The following is a 24,201-nucleotide window of genomic DNA, read 5'->3' as shown; positions in this document are numbered from 1 at the left end:
ATTGTGTGTAGGGACCTAGAAGATGACATTAGGTGACGTTAAGGTTAGATAGTGACTGATACCTGTAGTGGGGACGCAGGTAGATTAGTGTGGATGATAATGATGTGGGAGCGCAATAGTTTAAAGGGACGACTGGGAAGCGCAAGTTTCAGAAGGGAGTAGTTAGCTGAGATGATGCCGTGTGTGTGAGAATTGAACTGGTGTGATTGCACAGGTGTGCAACTGGACAGGTGTGTGGAGCAGTGTGTGAGTAGTGAGTGTTATGGATCAGCGCGAATGCGCTTGGGGAGAGAAGGGTGCAGGCGGCACCAAGAGTGAGAGCACAGGTGTGCAAGTACAGGTGTGTGGAGGGAGTTGGAGTAAGTGGTACGGAGTGGTGTGCATGGTGCGAAGGTGTGAATGGGGGAAGAGTGGACCCCCATCACGGATACCCGGGGCGGGTAGTGTAAGTGTTAGGTAGAGGGTATAGGTAAATTGTGGTTGGATGTTGGCATTTGTGGTGCGGTTGCAGAATGGTATTGTGGATGGGTGCATTAGTGTTGTGGAAATGGCTGGGCGTGTAGCCTGTTAGTGTGTGTAGTTGGTTTGGGCACTCCACCACTGTGAGGATGTCGGCCAGGTGAGGCCGCAGGTGGGCTCTGGGAGCCGGTAGAGTTGTGGATGGGGCCCGAGGATCCGGAGGACGGACCCGGGTAGCCCAGTGCCAGAGAGGGCACCGAGTGGGGAGAGCGCCAGAGGGCCTTCCCCAGGTAGTTAGGTTAGGGTAAGGAGCAGGTAAGCTCGGAGGCAACTGCAGTGGTGGAGGTGTGCAGGTGGGTAGACCCGCTGGGAGAGGTACACGCCACAGCCCAGAAATTGTGCGAGGGCACCGGGAGATGAATCGGGGGAGTGAGACCCCAAATTGAAAAGCACCACAGTTTGGTCAATGGGAATTGGTTTTTAGAACCCATAGTGTAAGAGGGCCAATGGATTGGCAGGGAAAGACCCCGGGTAATGTAAAGTTGTTAAAGTCATTTAGGAAATAGTTAGGATTGATGAACCTGTCGCACCATACGCAGCCACTTACCTGTGGTGATGATGATGACTCCACACCTGTGTTTTCTTTGTTCTGTGTGCAGGAAATGAGAATTGCTGAGTGGATTGGTGAGACGCATCACGACGTGGATGAGACATTGGGGTGATTCCAACTCTCCCTCCTTAGGAGGGACTGATGATGAATTGGTGATGGCAAATTTTGATGTTGAGTTGGAGATGGCAAATTGTGATGAGAGTTGGAAATGGCAAATTTGATTGGTTAGGAGGGAGAGAAGACGAATTTGGTTTATGGGAGGAACGGGGAAGACAGTAGGGACGTTTGTTGATTGGTAAAGTAGATGTTTATGGGTAGTGTTGTGTTTTGTGGATACAGTAAGGGGTAAGGGAGGGGCAATGTAGGTTACCTGGTGGGGGGGGCGTACGGTAGGAACGTACCTGTCTCACCTGGTTCCCTTGTGCCCCTAGTGTGCATTACCTAATGTTGCGTGCACTTTTGCGCCCTTACCACCTTACTCACTTGTCTGCTTCTTTTGTCTCCCACCTCCGAGGATCTGGCTTTGGGGCAGAGAGAGAGGAGAGAGAGGTGCTGGCTCCGCAGTTGTGGGCCTGCACTTTCGCTGCTTGCTGCCGGGATCGATACACCATATGGACCGCAATGTTTGTGGCCGCCCACCATGGACCGCAGTTCTTTTGCAGGCAAGCACCACCCGTCGATGGACCTATGGGTCAACGTGGCACCTATGCCATCCAGGTGAACCACTAATAGTTGGCCCCCTGACGGCCACAATAAAGAAATGGACGCGGTTGGCGCCTTTCTTTATTTTTTAAAGAAGCCAGAAGGCCAAGTGCACCACACGAAGGCAAGACCAGCGGCAGAACATCGGCCGGCTGCGACACCACCGGTGATTGTGGAACACTTTATTGGTGCACCGGATGGTGCTGACTGTGTGATGGGGTGGTGCTTTTGGTGCTTGGATGGGGTGCTCTGCACATTATTAAAGGCCGTAAGGCCACAGAGCACTCGTGGGTTGGTGTATCGATGCTGGCATGCGTGCTCTCTCTATGCATAACATCTGCATGTGTTCCTCCGAAAACAGGTCCTGGATCGTAGTGTAAATATCAGTGTAGTATTGTAAATAAGCTCCCTACCGGCTGTATGTTTAGTTTGCGAATTCTTTCCGCGATTCGGTTATCCTGTGGGTGTGTTTCTGTGAGGAGAAGGGTGCAACGTCGCAGGGGGACATATTTACTCATTTGTGAACATCTGTAAAACTGTCGCACTCAGGGTAGAGTTAATAGTAGAGGGAACTACATCTGAGTGCCACACTAAAGTAGGTAAAAATTTATCGGGTCGGGACGCCCCGAGGGTAGAGAAGGGTGCAATGTTGCGGATATGGGATTTGGCCTCCATCCATATCCGCTTGTAAATATTCCCCTATTTCCCCAATACTCCCCAACTATCCCCAATCCCCCATTCCCTAGTCCCATTGTCTGTAAACAACACTCTGTAGAACCGACCTTCCCCTTTTTCCCCCATTAAATGTCGTGCCCAGGTCCACCGCATCTCACGTAGACAACTTTCGGACATCTTGCTAGTTATTCTTAGTCTATGTCAGTTAAGGACTCGTTTCCATTAATTCTGACTCTTCGTTGCACCAGAATGTGATTGTATGGCACCAGTAGTGAGTTTAGGACCTCCCCATACCTCCTCCCATCTTCCTCATGAAACAACAACAACAACAACAACAACTACAACAACAGCGCGCGGGGAGTGTGCGTCCTCACTCCGGCTCGGTTAGCCGCCATTGCCCATGTGCTCCAGGTTACCTCCAGGTTACGGGGTTACCACGAAGGGGCTGGCTGTCAGCTCCTCGTCAAGGGCGGAGCCCGGTAACCCCCAGCACCCAATAAGAAGCGGTGGGCCGATTCCATCTGGGGCGGAGCTAACGAGCCGAGGGCGTGTCACTCCCCGCCGGATATACGCAGCGACTTACCGGACGTGACGTGAGATGCGCCCCCAGCTTGGAAAGAGAAGTCGCCACCTCCGAGCGCTGAGAGACCTCCCGCATCTCTGGACCGGACCGGGTCGATTCTGCCCCTGAGCCAAGGTGCACCTTGAGCCTCGACTACCTGCCCTTCCTTGCCATCAATCCCTGTGTGAGTCAGTCTTGTCCTGTTTATCTGTGGTCTGTCAGGGCTACTATAAGACCGTGATTAAGTGCCTACCTTCGTATGCTGTCCCTCTTGTCCTTGTAATCTCAACGTTCCGAAATATTATAACCTCCTCCGGAGGTCTTGAGAACTGTACCCCTGGTGTCGTGTCATTTAACCCAGCCGTTGTGTCCTTTCCTTCATTGATCTAGCGTAGCGCGATTCGGCCAATGTTCGAGTATAATCGGGTAACTGTGCAGACGCGGTCATACCAAACCGCTCGGTAAACTAACATCCAAAACCGCGTCTGTAACAATATACACTCGTGTGGATCAGCTCGCTACGCTCACCTCACCACACATCACTACAGAGGCATGAGCTTGTTTTAACTGAGGATAATGACCTGACTGAACTTGAGTTGCTGTCTTGTCATGATTTACACCAATCATAATACAATGGGCATTGAGGAAGTTAGGAGTGGAGGAATGGTTGATCAGAGTAGTGATGGCAATGTACAAAAGAGCGCGCACAGCTGTAAAGACGAAGGACGGGAACAGTGGTGAGTTTGAGGTGAAGGTGGGAGTGCATCAGGGGTCGGTACTAAGTCCACTACTATTTGTAGCTGTGATGGAGGTGCTGGCTCGGAACGTAAAGGAGGGTTTACCGTGGGAGTTGTATGCAGATGATCTGGTGTTGCTTGCAGAAAGTATGGATGGACTGAAGGAGAAGATGAACAAGTGGAAGGAATGTATGGAGACAAAAGGTCTGAAGGTGAATATCGGAAAAACGAAGGTGATGGCAAGTGGTAAAGCATGTGGTGAGGTGGAAAGAACTGGGAAGTGGCCATGTGCTGTGTGTAGGAAGGGTGTCGGAGTGAACTCCATTCAATGTACAATGTGCGCTGAGTGGGTTCATCAAAAATGTAGTCGTTTGAGAGGGTCATTAACCAGTGTGGCAGCTACATTCAAGTGTAAGGTGTGCACAGAGGGAGCTGCAGATGGAGGAAATGTTGAGTTGGATCTTGGAGATGGCGTGAAGCTGGAAGGTGTGAAAACATTGTTACCTAGGAGACATGCTGAATGGAGAAGGTGAATCAGACTCGACAACAGTTGCTCGAGTGAGATGTGCATGGAAGAAGTTTTGGGAACTGAGTGGCGTGCTGACGAGGAGGGGAGTGTCGTTGAAGCTGAAGGGAAAGGTGTATGCTGCATGTGTGAGAAGTGTTATGATTTATGGGAGTGAGACATGGGTAATGAACGTAGAGCCGCAACGAAGGCTGGAAAGGGTGGAAATGCGAATGGTTCGGTGGATGTGTGGAGTATCGTTGAGAGAGAGGAAGTCAAATGATGAATTGCGAAAGATGATGGGAATAGAGCCTGTGATGGATGCTGTGAAGAGAAACAGGTTGAGATGGTTTGGTCATGTGTTGAGGAAGGATGAAAGTGACTGGTTGAGAAGAGTGATGGAAATGAATGTAGAAGGAAGTAGAGGACGGGGAAGACCGAGAAAGACTTGGCTAAAGATGGTCGAAGAAGAAATGCGGGCAAGGGGGTTAACAAGGAGAGATGCAGAAAATATGGCAAAATGGAGAACATTGCCATGGGGACCACAAGGCTAACCCCCGCTCTTGCAGGGAAAATGGCCTTAAAATGCCTGTTGTTGTTTTGTTGTATAATACAAACATTTATTTTGTACAAATTTATTTGTAATATTGGTGATATTATTGATTTGTAATTTATTTGTAATCTAGAAAGGTCCAAGCCATATAAAGTTCTAAATGCTCAAAGGGTCCAAGTTGACCTAATGGGTTTAAAGAATCTTATGGGTCTTTGGAATCATAAGGGTCTTTCTGATCTTGAATGGTCTTCAGAGTCTTTGTGTCTTTTGGGTCTTCGGGGTCTTTAAGGGTCTTTTGGGTATGCAGGGTATTTGGGTCCTCTGGGTCTTTAAGGTCTTTTGGGTCTGCAGGTTTTTAAGGGTCTTCATGCTCTTTTGGGTCTTCAGGGTATTTTGGCTCCTCTGGGTCTTTAAGAGTCTTTGGTGTATTTTGGATATTTTGGGTATTTGGGGTGTTTTGTGTCTTATTGTTAGGGTTACAAGGGTTCCTTGTAACCTTGTTAGGGTTCCTTGTTAAGGAACACATTCCTTTGGGTCTTTTGGTCTTTAAGGTTCTTTGGAGTTTTTTGGGCCTTTGGGGTCTTTTGGGTCTTTGGGCTTTTTAAGGGTCTTGTGGGTCTTCAGGGGTCATGGTGGTCTTGGGGGAGTTAAGAGGTCTTCAAAGATCTAAGGGGTTTCAGTAGTTTAAAGGGTGGAAAGGTATATTCCAACATTACGTAATAAATAGACAGGATGCAACTGACGCTCAAACAGTACGTAATTTTAGTCATCACTCAATTTTGCCAAAGCTCAATTTCAAAGACCGCTTGGCCTTCCAAGATGTTCTTGCATCATAATAGTGGATCTGTACTGATGTTGTGCACCTGATATCTTAGTGATTCGTGATTAGTGTCTTTGACCTACTTTTTTTTGGCGATTGTCACCTATTTACTAAAAAACACCTTTTTGATCATAACTTGAATAATTTTCCTTCGATTTTCATGATGTTGAGTATTATGGATAGATTGGAGATGGGGGCACATTTTCTTGATTTACACTCTATTTCTGAATATTGAAGGTCATGGTCATATGGCGGTCCGAAAAAAACAATGCCATCATTGGATCGTGGGCCAAGGGTAAAGTGCGGGTGATTGCCAATGGCAAACCAGGGGAAGCTTAAACTTGGCGATCACTTTGTGATCGCAGATATCTCGTTTAACATGTCCAAGTAGACTACTGCAAAACTGGCGGCTGTTGGAAGCACCAAGAAGGCAATTTGTGTTTTACACTGTTCAAGTACTGTATTGTAGCGGTTACCGCTGGGTATACACAATCGCCTTGCACCTACCGAGGATGCGGCCAGGGAGCGATCACCATGCCGGGCTCGTCCAGGCCGCCCGGACAGGCCCAGACGCGCCTCTCCCGGGCATGCCCGGACTCGCCGTTCCCGAGCCGCCCGGGCACGCCCGGTCTCGTCTTTCCCGGGCATGCCCAGACTCGCCTTTCCAGGGCTCGCCCAGGACGCCCGGGCATGCCCGCTCTCGCCGTTCCAGGGCTCGCCCAGGACGCCCGGGCATGTCCAGACTCGCCTTTCCAGGACTCGCCCAGGACGCCCAGGCACGCCCGGTCTCGCCTTTCCCGGGCAAACGCTCCGGCATGATGTGTATATATATTGCTGCCCGATAAACGGGCTTTTCAGAGTACCCGAGTTTGATTCGTGCAATAAAGCAACTCGGATGAATTTCCGTCTTTTGTCGCATCAATCCTTTCGACTCGCGTTGGAGCACAGCTCCTTCATTGGTGACCCACGACATGGACACGGCAGTTGCCCTTAAACTGCCTACCTTCTGGGAGGCTCACGCGGCGGTTTGGTTTGCCCAGGCGGACTCCCAGTTTGCCCTGCGAGGCATCACTGCCGACGACACCCGCTTCCACCATGTGGTAGCAGCGCTCGGCTCCGCCACCACGTCCCGCGCCCTGAGCCTACTCCAGCGCCCGCCAGCCGCTGACAAGTATGGCGCGATCAAGACGCTCCTCCTCGACGCTTTCGCCCTCTCACCGGCGGAACGCGCACGACGCCTGCTCGACCTGCCCGAGCTCGGCGACACGCGCCCGTCCGAGCGAATGGACTACATGCTCACGCTGCTCGGTGAGCACTCTCCGGATTTTCTGTTCCGAGAGCTGTTCCTCCGCCAGCTGCCTAGCCAGGTACGCCTCGCCCTGGCAGGCACGCAGATCGCGGATCCCTGCGCCCTCGCCAGGGAAACCGACAAGATCTCCTCGGCAGGCCAGCACATCGGGGCGGCTACCTGGAGCCCGCCGCCGTCCGAGGCGACGCCCATGGCGCCCGAGCGCCCTGCGCGGTTGGAGGCCGAACTGCCAGTGCAACTGGCGGCCGCCACGCCGCGCCGACCGCTTCCAACACGACGGCCGGGGCCTCCACCTGACCAGGCGTGGTGTTATTACCACGCCAGGTTCGGACGGAAGGCTCGGACGTGCCAACCCCTGTGCACTTTCGGCAAGTCGGGAAACGACCGGGCCGGCGTTCATTACCAGCCATGAGCGCCGGCCACTCGGGCAACTTGCTTTTTATTAAGGACAAAGCGTCCGGGCGGCGTTTCCTTTGTGACACCGGCGCCCAACTGAGCGTCATACCCGCCTCCGAGCAGGACAAGCAGACCGCCGTTTGCGGCCCCTCCTTGGTTGCTGCCAACGGATCGGCCATACGCACCTTCGGCCTGCGCAACGTCACCCTCCGCTTCGGCAGCCAGCGCTTTAATTGGACCTTTGTGACCGCAAGCGTGCCCATGGCTTTGCTGGGCGCCGACTTCCTCTGCGCGCACGGGCTGCTGGTCGACGTCAAACGGCGTCGCCTTGTCAACGCCGAGACCTTCAGCTCCCTGGCATGTACGATGAGCAGCTCCGCGCCGACCGAACTAGCATGCGCCCTCCCGGCGGCGAACGAGTTCGCTCGCCTTCTCGTGGAATTCCCGGCCCTCACGCGGGCGACATTTTCGGCCGTCGCAGTGAGACATGGTATCGAGCACCACATACCAACTACGGGCCCGCCGTTCTACGCCAGAGCCCGCCGCCTCGACCCGGCCAAACTCGCCGTGGCCAAAGCCGAGTTCGACGCGTTGGAGCGCCTCGGCATCGTGCGGCGCTCCGATAGCGCGTGGGCCTCACCACTGCACATCGTGCCAAAGCCGGGGGGCGGATGGCGCCCATGTGGCGACTACCGCTGCCTCAAAGACGCTACCACCCCCGACAGGTATCCGATCCCGCACATCCAAGACTTTTCCGCCCGTTTGGCGGGACGGGTCATTTTTTCAAAAATTGACCTGATACGGAGATACCACCAGGTACCTGTCAGGCCGGCCGACGTCCCAAAAACGGCCGTCATCACGCCGTTCGGCCTGTTCGAATTTTTGAGGATGCCGTTTGGCCTCAAGAACGCGGCCCAGGCGTTCCAACGCTTGATGGACAGCGTGCTGCGCGACCTGCCATTCCTCTTCGTCTACCTGGACGACATCCTCGTCGCCAGCACGTCCCGGGCCGAGCACCTCCTCCACCTCCGAACACTGTTCGGACACCTCAGCGAGCACGGCTTAATCGTCAACCCGGCCAAATGCCACTTCGGCACGACGGCCGTTGACTTTTTGGGCCAAGAACGGGGCCGTGCCGCTGCCGACCAAGGTCGAGGCCATCACCAAGTTCCCGCGTCCCCGCTCCCTCAAGGCCCTGCAAGAGTTCCTCGGCATGGTGAATTTTTATCACCGTTTCGTGCCCCGCGCTGCTCAGCTCATGCGGCCCCTTTACGAAGCCCTCCGGGGCAAGCCGGCCAAGCATGACATCGTCTGGTCCTCAGCCATGGACGCGGCATTCACGAGCGCGAAGCGGACCCTCGCCGACGCAACGCTGCTGGCTCACCCGGTGCTCGACGCTCCCATTGCCCTCACTACGGACGCCTCCGACTACGCGGTGGGCGCCGTACATGAACAATGGGTGAATGGGGTTTGGCAGCCACTCGCTTTTTTTAGCCGGCAACTCCGGCCGAACGAGTTAAAATACAGCACGTTTGACCGCGAGCTCCTCGGTCTATACCTGGCCGTTCGCCATTTCCGGCACCTCCTGGAGGGCCGCCGGTTCACGGCTTTCGTCGACCACAAGCCGTTGGTTTACGCAATGGCCAAAGTCACGGAGCCGTGGTCGGCCCGCCAGCAGCGCCACCTCTCCGCCGTGTCGGAATTTACCACGGACATCTGGCACGTCGCCGGCAAAGACAACGCCGTGGCCGACTGTCTTTCTCGGGCCAGCGCGAACGCGGTCCACCTCGGCGTGGACTTCGCGCTCATGGCGGCCGACCAGACCACCGACACCACGGTGCGAGCCCTCCGGGCGGCGGACACGGGCCTCCGCCTGGCCGACGTCCCTTTCGCGGACACTGTCCTGCTCTGCGACGTCTCCCAAGGCCAGCCTCGCCCCATCGTGCCCGTTACCTGGCAGCGCCGCATTTTCGCCTCCAACCACGGCCTTTCCCACCCGGGCCGGAAGGCTTCCCAGAAGCTGGTGTCGGCGCGTTTCGTCTGGCATGGCCTTCGACGGGACGTCCGCGATTGGGCCAACGCCTGCACGGCCTGTCAGCGGGCCAAGGTCCACCGCCACACCCAGGCCCCGCTGGCACCTTTCACCGTGCCCGAACGGCGTTTCGACCACGTCAACGTGGACCTGGTGGGCCCCCTTCCCCCATCACGGGGTTTCACACACCTGCTCACCATGGTGGACAGGACCACCAGGTGGCCGGAGGCCGTTCCCCTCATTTCCACCACCACCGCCGACGTGGCACAGGCTTTCATCGCCACCTGGGTCGCCCGTTTCGGCGCACCGGCGGACATCTCTTCGGACCGCGGTCCGCAGTTCACCTCCGAGCTGTGGGGCGCGGTCACCCGCAACCTGGGAGTCCAGCTCCACCGTACCACGGCCTACCACCCCCAAGCCAATGGGTTGTGCGAGCGTTTTCACCGCTCCATGAAGGCCGCGCTCATGGCCGGCCTTCAGGACGACGGTTGGGCCGACCGGCTGCCGTGGGTCCTTTTGGGCCTCCGCACGGCCCCCAAGGAGGACCTCCAGGCGTCCACCGCCGAGCTCGTCTATGGCCAGCCGCTCCGCGTCCCGGGCGAGTTCGTGCCCGACGCTACCAGTCCCTGGTCCGCAGCTCGCCAGCGCTCGGACCTCCAGGAGGCCGCCCGACGGTTTGCCCCTGTGCCAACGTCCCGCCACGGTGGCCCCCAGTCCTACGTCCCCCCAGCGCTTCGCACAGCGGAGTACGTTTTTGTGCGTCAGACTCATGACGCACACCGGGGGCCACTCTGGCCGCCGTACGACGGGCCCTTCCGGGTCCTGCGACGGGACGACAAGTCGTTCGTCATCGACATCGGCGGCAGTTCGGACCGGATTTCGGTGGACCGCCTCAAGCCGGCGCACGTGGAAGTCGACCAACCACCACGGTTGGCCCTTCCTCCGCGGTGAGGCCGCCCCCCGTCCACAGTTCCCCCCACTCGACCACCCACCACCACACCGGACCCCCCCCCCCCTGCCCCCACGGCCCTCCAGGGGTCGCTTCGGCCGGGTCATCAGGACCCCCCCTTAAATTGACCCTGCCGGTGCAAGTCGATTATGGAGGGGCGTGTGTAGCGGTTACCGCTGGGTATACACAATCGCCTTGCAACTACCGAGGATGCGGCCAGGGAGCGATCACCATGCCGGGCTCGTCCAGGCCGCCCGGACAGGCACAGACGTGCCTCTCCCGGGCATGCCCGGACTCGCCGTTCCCGGGCTCGCCCGAGCCGCCCGGGCACGCCCGGTCTCGTCTTTCCCGGGCATGCCCAGACTCGCCTTTCCAGGGCTCACCCAGGACGCCCGGGCATGCCCGCTCTCGCCATTCCAGGGCTCGCCCAGGACGCCCGGGCATGCCCGCTCTCGCCTTTCCAGGGCTCGCCCAGGACGCCCGGGCATGTCCAGACTCGCCTTTCCAGGGCTCCCCCAGGACGCCCGGGCACGCCCGGTCTCGCCTTTCCCGGGCAAATGCTCCGGCATGATGTGTATATATATTGCTGCCCGATAAACGGGCTTTTCAGAGTACCCGAGTTTGATTCGTGCAATAAAGCAACTCGGACGAATTTACGTCTTTTGTTGCGTCAATCCTTTCGACTCGCGTTGGAGCACAGCTCCTTCAGTATATAATTTAATTGAAATAAAATAAAGATTTTAAAGTTCATATAAAAATTATTTCTGGGGGTCTTTGGTCTACCATTGATTCAGTGTGTTTTACACCACCTTATTTACCACATTGCATTAGTTATCCGTGCTTGTTGTTTGTGTCCTTTAGGACATCCTTAAAAACATAAAGTTTCCCGTTTTGAATGATTTTCAGTTTTGATTGACTGCCAGACAGGCAGATAGACTTAAAAGATTATCTCGATACTCTGTGCATGGTCGATCAGGTCTAATTCAGAGCCAAAGTATTGCTAAACTACAGGTTTCATTTTTTGATTAATGTTCTGATTCGTGTTCAATATATAACATTCAATTGAAATCAAGTTGTTCGTCAATCATAAACTGATGTTTGCAGACGGACAGACAGACAGACAAAAGTGAACCTATTGCTTAACTCCGCTTCCCACTTCACGTGTGAAGAGTAATGAATGATGACGTATTTTTGGTACTCTTTTTATTTTCACGAGATATGGCCGCCACCACTGCCGACTCTTCAGCATCAGTTTAATGTCCATCATATGTTTCTTGATGGCAAAAAGAGTCAATCACAATATGTGGACAGACATCACTTGTTGATTATTCCCTGAAAGTCATTATTGACTCAGTTGGGAATTTAATTGAACATCCTATATAACAGAAATCTCTCAGATCTCAGAACATCTCTCAGATCAATGTTCACGACATTCTTGCCATGGCAGTTCTCCCAGAACTATCTCTGTTTCCAGAAGCATGGATTCCCAATCCTTCACACTTACTGCCCACAACCTCTGCCTTTCGGCCTAGTGTCCTTACATTAGATCGCCGTTCCATCAAATTATATTTCCTTTTTTTGTGAAGGGGTATGTTTACGAGGTTCTTCTTCTTTTGACCCTTGACCTTGTCTTGTCATTTTTTAAAAACACATTTCTTCTCACATAGCTTGCACTTCAACCTCTATGCCATAGTCTGCACTGCAGCCACACATTGTTACATCCATCTGCACAGCCCCCCTTATTCATGAAATTCCTTGATATTCCAGCAGTAGCGCGCAGGTGTTTGCGACTTGCACGTAGCCACCCAACGTAGTTTTTCTCCGAGCAGCAGCTTTTTTTGGTGGTTTTTAACCTCATCCTTGCCATTTCTGGCATTGCTCCTTCGTAAGCCATCATACCACATATGCAGTCTATTTCTGGCGGTGCTTGGAGTGGCCACGTTGAGGCTTAAAAGGTTTTTCGTGTTTTTAACTGAGAATGTTGCATAATATTGGAAAAGGCTTTTTGTTATGTACAGGAAATAGCACTTAGAAAGGTACAAAAAAATAATTGCAGGATAGCTCAGTTGGTAGTGTGCTTGCCACTGAGCTATCTTGTCTTGGTTATGATGATCGATGTGTTGGTCTAGACAAAAAACCTGCTATTCCAATGCAGTGCCAGGAAGGGGCATTGCATGGTGGGCATACTGAATTTCAGATGTGAGAGTAGTCAGTGGTGTCTTCTCCATTGTACTGTTGCTACACACCCTGGTTAGTGTTAATATAAGCACTGTGCAGTAAATGGGAGAGCTGGGATGTATATGTTTCACAGCCATAATGGGCTAAAGTTATTTTACCTCTGCTGTCGTTTTTAGCTCACCTGGAACAAAAATTGTTCAGGGGAGGTATTAGCATCGCGCGGTGTCCGTCCGTCAGTCAGGCAGTCGGTCAGGCTGTATGTTAACACTCGGAACTTCTTCTCTGAAACTACACACACGATTTTGATTGAACTTCACCACAATCTTCATCACCCGTGATGGACAAAAGTTTTTTCACGACATGAAAAAAAAATATTCAGGGTCCGGGGAGTGTACGGGGGTTTGACCCCTCAAAATTTGTATTTGCTCTCTTCACTGAAACTACACACATGATTTTGATGAAACTTGACCACAACTTTCATCACCCCGGATATGCCAAAGTTTGTTCAGGGCATTTAAAAAAATCAGTGTCAGGGGAGTTTACGGGTGGGGGGGGGGGGGGGGGGGGATTGACTCCCCCCTTTTGGGGATTGACCTCCCCAAAAATTGGTATTTTTGCTCTCTTCTCCGAAACTAAACACACGCTTTCGATAAAACTTAGTTTGTTCACGACATTAATTAAATCAGGAGTTGCATCATTAACCCTGTCTGTCAGAGGTGTAGTGTTAAACCAGTTGTCCTGCCTACGAGCACTCACTTATAGACGCTCAAGATAAAACAAACAACAACAGGCATTTTAAGGCCATTTTCCCTGCAAGAGCGGGGCTTAGCCTTGGGTGGCTCAAGATATCAAAATATATTGCAACGTGCTGGTGAATGTATGTGAGTATCTTGTCTAAATTGCAAATTCCTGCTCTGACTTCCATTGAGAAGGTAACAACAAACAAAGTTTATTCCTTTCCCAATAAACTGCTTGACAGCTCATAATCTCCTGCAAACAACAATTGTACATCGACTTGTACGTAAACTACAGTAGATTAAAAGTATATATATTGCAGGGAAACAGCTGATGATTCCACAGCAATGGTGAACTTATGATAAGCCTCGTTTGTGAGAGTATTTTGATTAAGGAGTCTTATGAACAGCAGATCATCAAATTTACAACACAACTGGCTGATGTGCAGGTGTGCTGAGTGGAAGGTCAGGGCCCGGCCGTGGTGGAGAGCAGTTCTGGTTGAGTCACAACACGTATCGGCCACCACTATTCCTGCAACCGCGAAGGGCTGCTATCTATCAGGTGAGGCTCAATGATATTCGTGAAAAAAGGAAATGCACTCACAAGGTCATAATCAATGAAAATATGGAATTGGAGTGAAAACTAACATTTGAATCCATTGCTTTAGGAGGATTTTGGTGAATTTATTTAGTCATTATAATGGCCTCCATGGAGAAACTGTTGTACTTCTCTTAAGGTGTTTACCTCCCACCAGGTGATACCATTTTTTGGGACAATTAAAAAGCATCGTGTTGGGCACAAGTCATCGGTGAAAAAACTATCATTTGAATAAAGTGCTCAACAGTAGTAGTGTAGTAGTAAAGTAGTAGTAAAGTGCTCAACAGTTGTGTGACTAGTACTGGCAGGTGCATTATGTGACAGCATCATCCACAGTTCGAAGGACAGCATCCGACATTTTAAGATAACGCATTGTGAAGAAGGTCAGCAATTCACAGTTAAAAATGCCACAACACAATGACGAGTTCGTGTTATAGTTACCTTTGTCACCTTCGGTTGTTTTCAACCTCGTCTGTTTGTCTGTCTGTTCGTCTGTAAGCAGGATATCTCAAAAAGTTGTGGACGGATTTGGACAAAATTTGGTGGACAGGTTGGGCCAAGGAATTATGATTCGATTTTGGTGAGATCGGGGTCCGGATCCGGATACTAGATTTTTTAAAAGTGATTCTTCACCATTGAGTGATAGGGCCAAAAACGATATATACGTAGCACGATATATCAAAAAGTTATCGACAGATTCGGCTGAAACTTGGTGGACAGATTGGGGTTGTGACAAGAAGAATTAATTCGATTTTGATTAAATTAATTCGATCCCGTTCCGGATATGAGAATTTTTTAAATTTTTACAAGTGATACTTCACCTTATATTGCATGATATTTCAAGTTGTGGATGGATTTTGACAAAACGTGGTGGATGAGTTGAGTAATTTCTTTCACTGTCCGACTTCTCACAGTGGCTGGACAGTCGGAAGGGTCACCGGCCGACTTCAAACTCCGCGGAACACTTTCATGACAAGCCAGGTCTGGATATGACCATCTCAAGAAGCAGGCTTGACCAACATTCTCTTGATAGGCGACCACAGAGAGGAAGATCAATGAATGAACAGAGTGGCAGAAACTTGTTGTCAAAGGTGCTTCCTGTGGAGGTGCAACAAAGAGGGGAGAGGCACATGCTGCAAGACAAGACCCATGCTTCAATTAAAGGTGCCTGGCACTCTGACTTCATTAAACAAGATATTGGATATCTTTGGATTTACTTCCGCATTTTGCACTTTGAAAAACTTTGCAAAACAAATTAATGTATCTTTAGCTCTGCCTGATTTTCTGCTTATTATTGAGTATTGTGTTCTTGTGTAGTTATTATCCCATTTATCATTTTAATAGACATTTTTAATAGACATTTTAATGGATTTTTCAAAAATGAAAGGGCCAAGAACATCCCCTCCCATCACAGCATAGTTGGTAAATAATACAACTCACAGGTTTGTGGGTTTACTTTTGTTTAATAAAGAAAAGTATGATTATTTTAGAAATATATTTATTTTCAAAGTGATAACGGAATTGCAAATGGCAAATACAACATTTAAATATTCGCAAGTCAGCCTGGTGTTGGCTTCATGGTTAAGGTGGCTTGCTTAATGTCTCAGGGTCTTGAGTTTGAACCCCTGTCGTGCCGTTGAAATAACACCAGGTGGGTTGACTCGGCCTGTCATCTATCTATAATTCCAGTAATCTCTGTACGTCTGTACGTTTGTACGTCTGTTTGTCTGTGACCGCTGTTTCTCGACAACCACGGGTCCGATATACTTTTAACTTGCCAGGTATATTGCTGGGGACCCGAGGATGTGCCTTTTCAAGGTTTCATATTAATCGGACAATTACTTACCGAGCTATGTCCAAAAAACGATTCAACCAATCAGAGAGCAGCGAACGATCGCGTGTGCCGAACGTGGAGGACACACTCTGCCTCGGATGGCACATTTGAGAGCGTATTCATTTATTTCACGTTTGCAAACTATGTTGGCGTTAAACTATGTTTTAAAACTAATAACAACGAATTTGCGATTCATTCGCTTTCCTGCGCGTTTGTGCACGCGATGGCGATTTCTTTACCAAACTCCGGAAGCCGTTCGCTTTGGACCAAACCATTGCATGTAAATAGAGGGGGGGGGATTGTCACCGTACTCGCAAGCCGTTCGCTTTGGACCAAACCATTTCATGTAAATAGAGGGGGGGGATATAATTTTAGATATAGATATAGTACGGGCAATGCCCTAGTCCTTCCAAAGTCGGCAAAATGAGTACCAGATGACTGGGAAGAATGAGCCATTTTATTATCCTGCAGAGGAGTGGCGACCCATCCAAGATTGTACTCCTTAGCCAATGAAACTGCCTTTGCAACCCTATGCGACTCACAGTGTAAAATGAATGGTTGTATTCACAAATCATGCTTTATCGGATTTGATCAGTTCCTTTATAAATGATGTTGATAGATCACAGAAGTTACTTTCGATAAATTATGTTGATAGCTGAAAAGAGAGCCGAGCCGTGCTCTCTCAGACCGTTCTGAGCTGGGCCGAACCGGGCCGTGCAGTGCGGCGCCGAGCTGTGATGTGATGAACTGTTCCGGGGTATGAGCCATGACAGACCGTCCGAGCCGTGCCATGTCGGGCCGAGCCATGCTGTGTGCCGGACTGTGCCATGACATGTTGGACCTTTCCGAGCCGTGCAGAGCCATGCCTGGACATTTGCGGTGTGCCAAAATGTGCCATGCCGAGCCATGCTGTGACATGTGCGGTGTGCTGCATCATGCTGAGCCATCCCAGATAGCGCACCGAAGTTGGGCCAACATTGCTGCAACGTCGGATGGCTTTTCCACCATATTGCCAACATTGGACCAACGTTGGCAAATCGACAGCACTTTTACACCAAATTACCAATGTTGGACCGATATTGGAAATCCACCAGCAACCGTTCTGACCTTTGCCAATTCATTGCCAACCAGGAAGTAAGATGGCAGCCCAACATCGGTCTGCTATCTTGGGTGACACGAAGTGTCGTTCCGAGATGGGCCGAGCAGTCACATGACGTGCCCGAGAATACAACTCACAGGCTTGTGGATTTACTTTTGTTTCATAAAGAAAATTATTATTATTTTAGAAATTTTTTAAATCAAAGTGATAACAGAAATGACTGGGAAAAATTACTCACCCGTTTCTATTTTTACTGTAAGGAAAAATTACGAACATCTCACCTAAAGCGTCATAGTTGTGAAAACAACTGGAATGTTCATGCAGTCAGCCCAAATTGAGATGCATGTAGTAAAAGTTCTGGTCAGCATAAAATCACCTTTCCTCATTGGAAACAAAATGGCAACTAGCTCCAAAACTGATATTGTGTGTGTTTCAGTGATGAATGTGAGGTCACTTCCCCCATGACCAAAAGTATATACACAGGGCTTATATATATATATATATTACTTAAAATGTATTACTCAGAATGTAAGTCTTGCACCTAATGTCTGCATCAAGTTTTATCCATGCTTGTTCCATTGCAGGCTCACTGCTTGATTTACTTCTTCATGGAATAGGCGAGCACACACGTGGAGATATACAGGGCGAAGAGCAGGAGGTTGGGCGATGGGAGGGAGCAAAAGCTGGAAGTGAGAATGTACGTAGTGTTTCTGAAAACAGAGCATTACCTGGCCTACAGAAGGGCAACCTGCCACAGGTGAGTTTGTTGTATTGCTGTTCTTTATCATGTGTTTGCCAGTAAAAAATGAAAAACCCGATGCACCATGATGCCACAACCTATACATATCTGTATGTGTGTAAATAGAAGAACATGTCTTTGTCGATTCGGCAGGCCATTGGTGAGGAGGTACATGACCCAAGATACGTTCCTAGTAGTGCAGTAGTGGAAGTAGGAAGAGGAGATGGAGGAGCAAAACAAGAGGGCTTCATGGTCGGAAACAGAGATTCTGGATTGAGATTAGTGGAGGAAATTGAACAAGCAATGCATGGCAGCGAGCTTGAGAAACGAGACTCCGATTATGGATACATTATCACAGACAAGACGTAAGTTTGTTTCCTTCCATTGTATACTTTTGCTGTAATTACAGACTTGGCATTTAATATGGAATATATATTTTTTCTTGACTTGGGTTTACTTTCTGAACTCAGTATATCAATCTGGTGAGTTTATTTTACCCTTCGGTGATGTCTTTGTTGAAAGAACCATGTCACTGATTGTCTTTCGCAGCAAGAAGTCAATAACAGGATTATATCACAGGTGGCGTGACAAAATGTAAGGACAGGTACATTTGACGATAGGCTTCACAATCAGGTATATAAGGGTTGTTGCGTTCTGTATTAGTGGAAAACAACTGCTGCACGTCTACAAAAGTTATTGCCGCTTCCTCTGGAGATGGTCCGTCAACTTGACAATGCTGTTTGTCATGGAGTGGTGGCTTTACGAAATTCTGGCATGAAACAGCATGCTATTGCTCGGCAGTATGGCATCACTCAAGGTCAGGTGTCAAAGATCCTGAACCAAAATGCTCAGAGGGGTGTCCCTACTCCAATACCGAGGCCAGGACGTCCCCGCAGAACCACAAGGAGGGATGATCGCCAGCTGCACCGGTTAGTCTGCAATGGCCGTACCAAGTCAGCTAATCGGCTTAGGGCTGAGTGGCAGCAACTGACAAATGTGCCTATATCCAGAAGGCTAGTCAACCAACGACTGGTTCAAGCAGGCTATCGTGCCAGGCATCCCCTGAGAAAGCCACGCCTGACCAGACAACACAGCCAGCGCCGATTGCAGTGGGCCAGAGAGCACCGTCAATGGCAGCCAGGACACTGGAATCATGTGACCTTCAGTGACGAGTCTAGATTTCTGGTCTATCGTCAAGATGGTCGCGTCCGAGTGCGCAGACAAGTGCATGAAGCCCACAACGAAGATTGTATAGTGCCAAGAGTCCAAGCTGGAGGTAGTGGGGTGACCGTTTGGGCTGCTTTTCATGCAGGGGGCAAAACTGACCTGGTTGTTCTGAATGGAAACCTGAACCAGTTCAAGTACAGGGCCATTCTGGAAGAAACATTGCTTCCATTTGCTCGTGCAGCCTTTCGAGGAAACTTTGTCTTCCAAGATGACAATGCACGGCCTCATCGTGCTCGCATGATCCAACACTTTCTTGCTGACCGTGGTGTAGAGCATATGGAGTGGCCTGCCATGTCCCCGGATATGAATCCGATAGAGAACTTGTGGGCAGAATGAACGCGTCAAATCGACAACTTGGACCAGCAGCCGACCTCTGTGCGTGAATTGCAGCAGACTATTGTCACTGCATGGCAAGCGATTCCTGTCCAAACCTTGGCAAATCTCGTGAACAGCATGCCTCTACGTGTACGTGCTCTCCTGAATGCCCGTGGGGGTTACACGAAGTACTGAACTGTAATTTTATTGTCTGTAATCCCAGTCATAATTTAGCTTTTGTTTTTGTTGAAATTTTTTTTGGCTAATGTGCAAAATAAAGAGATACTTCTGGAAAACGTAGAGAAGTTTAACACAGTACTGTCTGTGAATTGAGTTCGATATCAGTTTACATCACTTTCAAGGATCAATTTATTTGCTTCGAAATGTCAAATGTGGTTTTTGTTTCTTTTAAAGGTCACATTAACAAAATCTAGAATAATTTCAACATAATTCCAATTAACTTTTGGTTCTACGTCATCTTGAAAAGTAAGTTCACCCCCACAAAAAAAATATTCCATGTTAAATGCCAAGTCTGTATGTTGTTTTTGCATAATAGCCATTGGTATTTTCCTCATCTTATGAAGTGATAGTGGCCTACAAATCCCTGTACAATGTGAAAAGCTGTACCATATAGGTTTATAGCACATTAGCCACAAGGAAGCAGATATGATGATATGATAAATAGATAAAATAATGTATTCTAAGTTTGATATTCAGTATTTCCTTGATTTAACTCCAGTTCTGAAACAATTAATGTGTAATATGCACATACAGTATATTCATAACCACACTCGCATCTATATATATATATACCCGATGTGTACCACTTACTCACCCACCCTCACCCACCCACTCACCCACCCTCACCCACCCTCACCCACCCTCACCACGTACTTTTTCCACATGCGAAATTTGCATTTATGGTTATTTAAATTATACAATGGACGACAAAATGTAAATGTTTCATGATATTTGTTATATTATATCACCTTTATCTATCAATATTGTTGAAATGAAGATCAAATAGCTGTATGTTGAAATATGTTGAAAAAGTCAAAACTTTAGATAGGGTGTACTTACTTTTTCACGTGACTGTATATAGATAAATGACTGTACCAGAGTTGCCGTTTTGTCATGGTTTAAACCAATCATAATTCAAACAATTATTTTGCACCAGAAAGTGCTTGGGTAGTTTGCTGATGGTTGCCTCGGATGAGATTGTTGTCATGGGGTGCACCTCCATTCACTTCGAATAGGCATCAGTAATGACCAGGAACATTTTGCTCAAAAATGGCCCAGCAAAGTCAATGTGTATACGCTCCCTAGGTTTCTGAGGCCATTCCCAAGGATGCATTGGTGATGGCGCCAGCAACATTGCATTCGCCTGACACAAGGAGCAGTTGCGAACTGTACCCTCGATATCTAGATCGAGTTTCGGCCACCAAACATAGCTCCGAGCAAACGCCTTCATTCACACTATTCCAGGGTGTGCCTCATGGAGCATTTCCAGTACTCTATATTTCCCGGGAGAGGGCACCACGACCCTACTACCCCACAAGATCACATCATCTTGAACGCTCAGTTCATATTTACGCAGTGAATATGCCTGGAGGTTTGTATCTGTCGAGACAGGCCAACCATTGGTTATGCAGTGACGTACACGTGACAAAATAGGGTCCGATTCATCCACTGACGAATCAATTCAACCGTTACTGGTGAAGAATTTAAGAATTCCATGAGGAGCACAGAATCTTCTGGAGTGGGTACCCATTTGGGGCTGTCCCGTAAAGGCAAATGACTCAAAGCATCAGCATGCCCCAAATCCTTGCCAGGCTTGTTCGGGAATGTGTAGTCGTACGCTGGCAGAATTAGCGCCCAACATTGTATCCTTGAAGAAGCTAATACAGGCACTCCTTTGGTAGCACTGAATAAGGTCTGCAGTGGCGTGTGATCATTGGTGATTTAAAATGCCGACCAAAAAGGTACAAGTGGAATTTCTTTACCTCAAAAACCACTGCCAGGCCCTCTTTCTCAAGTTGGGAGTATTTTCTTTTCAGCTGCTGCCAGGCTGCGCGAAGCAAAATTGATGGGTTTTTCTGTTCCATTTGGCATACGATGAGACAACACTGCCCCCAACGCCATATGGTGAAGCATCACATGCAAGTAGTAGGTCTTTCTTGGCATCACAATGCACGAGAACCTTGGAAGAACGCAACAGTTGTTTGGAAGCCCTGAATGAATCATCTTGCTCTGAACTCCACTTCCAAATGGCTTTTTTATTTAGCATAGCATGGAGTGGTGCAAGTACTGTTGATTGATAGGTTGAGTAGAAAACGCCTATTAATAATTCAAGAGGCCCAGGTATGACTTCAGTTCAGACATTCCTGGGAACTGGCACTTCCAACACTGCCTGAACCTTGCTAACTACAAGGTGCAGCCCCTCTGCATCGATCCTGTAGCCCAGATACTCCACCTCCTTGGCCTGAAAAATACATCTTTCCTTGCGCACAGTCATCCCCGCCTCTGACAGCCTCCGAAACACTGCCTCCAGATTTCTCACATGGTCGGCCTCTGTCTCCCCTGAAATTAAAATGTCATCAATATAGACACAAACGTGTGGAATGCCCTGAAAAGAGTGTCCATGCTGCGCTGGAAGATGGAAGGTGACGAGGTGATCCCTAACGGGAGGTGGGTACATCTGAAAAGGCCGCGGTGAGTATGTATGGTTGTGCAATCCTTTGATGCCTCATCCAAAAGTAATTGCAAGTAAGCACTGCTGCGATCAAGTTTTGTGAAAGTCTGTCCTCCATTTAATGTGGCATACAAATCCTCAATCCACGGAATCAGATAACTGTCTTGTCTTGCTGCTTGATTTACACTAAGCTTATAATCACCACATACGTGGACTTGGCCATCACCTTTTTGGACAGGCACTATTGGAGCTGCCCAGTCTGAGCACTCTACTGGTTCTAAAATTCCTTCTTTCTGATGGCGCTCCAGCTCACGGTGTCTACCTTCCCCTTCATGGCATAGAGCACCGGCCGTGGTCTGAAAATTTCAGGCTGAGCTAATGGATCCATATGAATTTTGGCAGTCATGTTCTTCACTCTGCCTAGTCCGCTCTGAAAAACCTCTTGGTATTGATCCACCACGGCTTGTGGGATGCTGATATCCCATTGTGACAAATCTCGGCCCAATTCAGGTTGAACACTCTCAGCCAGTCCCGCCACACGAGACTAGGACCGATACCATCCATGATCATGAGAGGTACGGTGGATCTCTGGCCACCGTATTGAACATTAACATCAATAGATCCAACCACTTTGATCAGCTCCCCGGTGTAAGTGCGTAGAACAGCCCCGGGTTGTGCACAACTGGAGCTTTAGAACAAAGGTCTTTGAAAGACTTGGCAGTCATCACTGAAATGGAGGCTCTGGTATCAATTTGCATTTTAACAATTTTCCCATCTATGACAACATCTGCTTCCAGGGGGTGAATTCCCCTTTTCCCAGAACTGACATTACACATGCAATAAACGTCGTCCGAAACCTCCCCATCCTCGACTTCAGAATCATGTTGCACCACATTTGATGCATGTTTCCCTTCCTGTTTCCCAATTGGCTTCTTCTTTCTACAAGCCTTGGCAATATGCCCCACACAGTTGCCGTATTTGCACTCAGCATCCTTAAACCTACATTCATCGGGCGAAAGAAATGTACTGGAACATCTGGAACATCGGATGAAATTTCCCTTTGAACTTTGCCCCCTGCTCTCATGTTGGGTGACCCTGTTACCCCGGTTGCCAGTGCTGGTCATGCTACTGAACTGCCTGTACTTTTCCTTCCCACCCTGGGAAAAAAACAGAGGCATTCATTGCCTGAATATCTGTTGCATTTTTAGCAGCAACCTCCATGCCTTGAGCTAAGTCCATTGCTTTTCTGAAATCTAAATCCCTTCTGACAGCAACCTCCGTTGAGTGTGTTCATCTTGGGCCCCGCACACCAGTCTATCCCTGAGCATTTCCTCAAGTGTCGCCCCAAACTCACAGAACTCCGACACGAGCCGCAGATCAGCAACAAAAGCTGTGATTGATTGTCCCGGTTCCCGAAACATCAAATTGAATTTGAATCTTTGTACAATCGGAGACGGTTTGGGATGGTGTTCTTGAATTCGCTCACAGAGTTCTACGAAGGTTTTATCAGACGGTTTGGCAGGCGACACAAGACTACACACGAGGCCATACGTTTGAGATCCACAAACACTGAGAAAAACAGCCCATCATTTGCCAGCATCTTCAATATCATTAGCGATGAAGTGCTGGCCTAGCTGCTCCGTATATTGGGCCCAGTCATCAGCATCCACAATGAATTCATTAATCTTGACGAATTGCGCCATGATTTGCTCCAAAATAATTCACAGAAAGTTCATGTACTTGCCGATCCCATCCTCGTCGCCAACTGAAGTGTATCACGAGAAGGCCAGTACAGTAAATAATAATAATAATAATACATTTATTTTGTATAGCGCTTTTCATGAGGCAAAACGTTTAATCACCGTTCAATGCTCGAGCTACAAGCCCGCCACCATTGCGCCCGATCCCCCGCTCGCCCTGGCCCCTTCCAGGAAGCCCAACCTTGCTCCCGATCAGGGACGTCTGCCTGATTACCGTAAAGCACAATATGCTCCATTACGTTACCCAAAAGCACAATATGTTACACTGCCCTGAAATTGTGCACCTGCTATTTGTTTCATGTCCTTGACCTACATTTTTCGAATTGCGACAATTAAGAAAAAACTCCGTTTTGATCATAACTTGGAATACTTTTTCTCCAATTCGCATGATGTTGAGTTTTATGGATAGATTGTGGATGGGGACACATTCTCATCGTTTACTTTATCACTAAATATTGAATGTAAAGATCATATGGCGGTCCGTAAAATATATGGCCATCATTGGATAGCAGGCGCTGGGGGAAGCTTACTCCCTTTGTGATCACAGATATCTAGTTTGGAATTGAGATCGTACAAAATGTGGATGCAATAAAGAATGTATTTGAATATGTTACATTATACAATAATCTTGGTCGTGCTTATGAAAGATTTTTTTTCCCATGTGTCCAGTCATTGTATAAAATCGTTATTGAAAAAAAAACAATGATGATAATGTA

General features: G+C 49.0%; 1 protein-coding gene across 2 annotated transcripts in view; it reads left to right on the top strand.

Annotated features, from left to right (window-relative positions):
- Positions 1 to 24,201, top strand: part of LOC137432347 (receptor-type tyrosine-protein phosphatase-like N) — a 237,834-nt gene that overhangs the window by 79,772 nt on the left and 133,861 nt on the right. For both annotated transcript variants that reach the window (XM_078781553.1, XM_078781543.1), the window contains exons 3-6: positions 13,671 to 13,783; positions 14,734 to 14,983; positions 17,337 to 17,509; positions 17,645 to 17,856. In XM_078781553.1, the coding sequence (XP_078637679.1) occupies positions 13,671 to 13,783; positions 14,734 to 14,983; positions 17,337 to 17,509; positions 17,645 to 17,856 (748 nt within the window). The remainder of the gene's footprint in view (positions 1 to 13,670; positions 13,784 to 14,733; positions 14,984 to 17,336; positions 17,510 to 17,644; positions 17,857 to 24,201) is intronic.

The sequence above is a fragment of the Myxine glutinosa genome, chromosome 1, assembly GCF_964187855.1.
Source record: "Myxine glutinosa chromosome 1, kmMyxGlut1.1, whole genome shotgun sequence".
NCBI classification, from domain to species: domain Eukaryota; kingdom Metazoa; phylum Chordata; class Myxini; order Myxiniformes; family Myxinidae; genus Myxine; species Myxine glutinosa.
The sequence above is the reverse complement of the archived record's forward strand: the minus strand, read 5'-3'. Positions and strand labels throughout refer to the sequence as shown.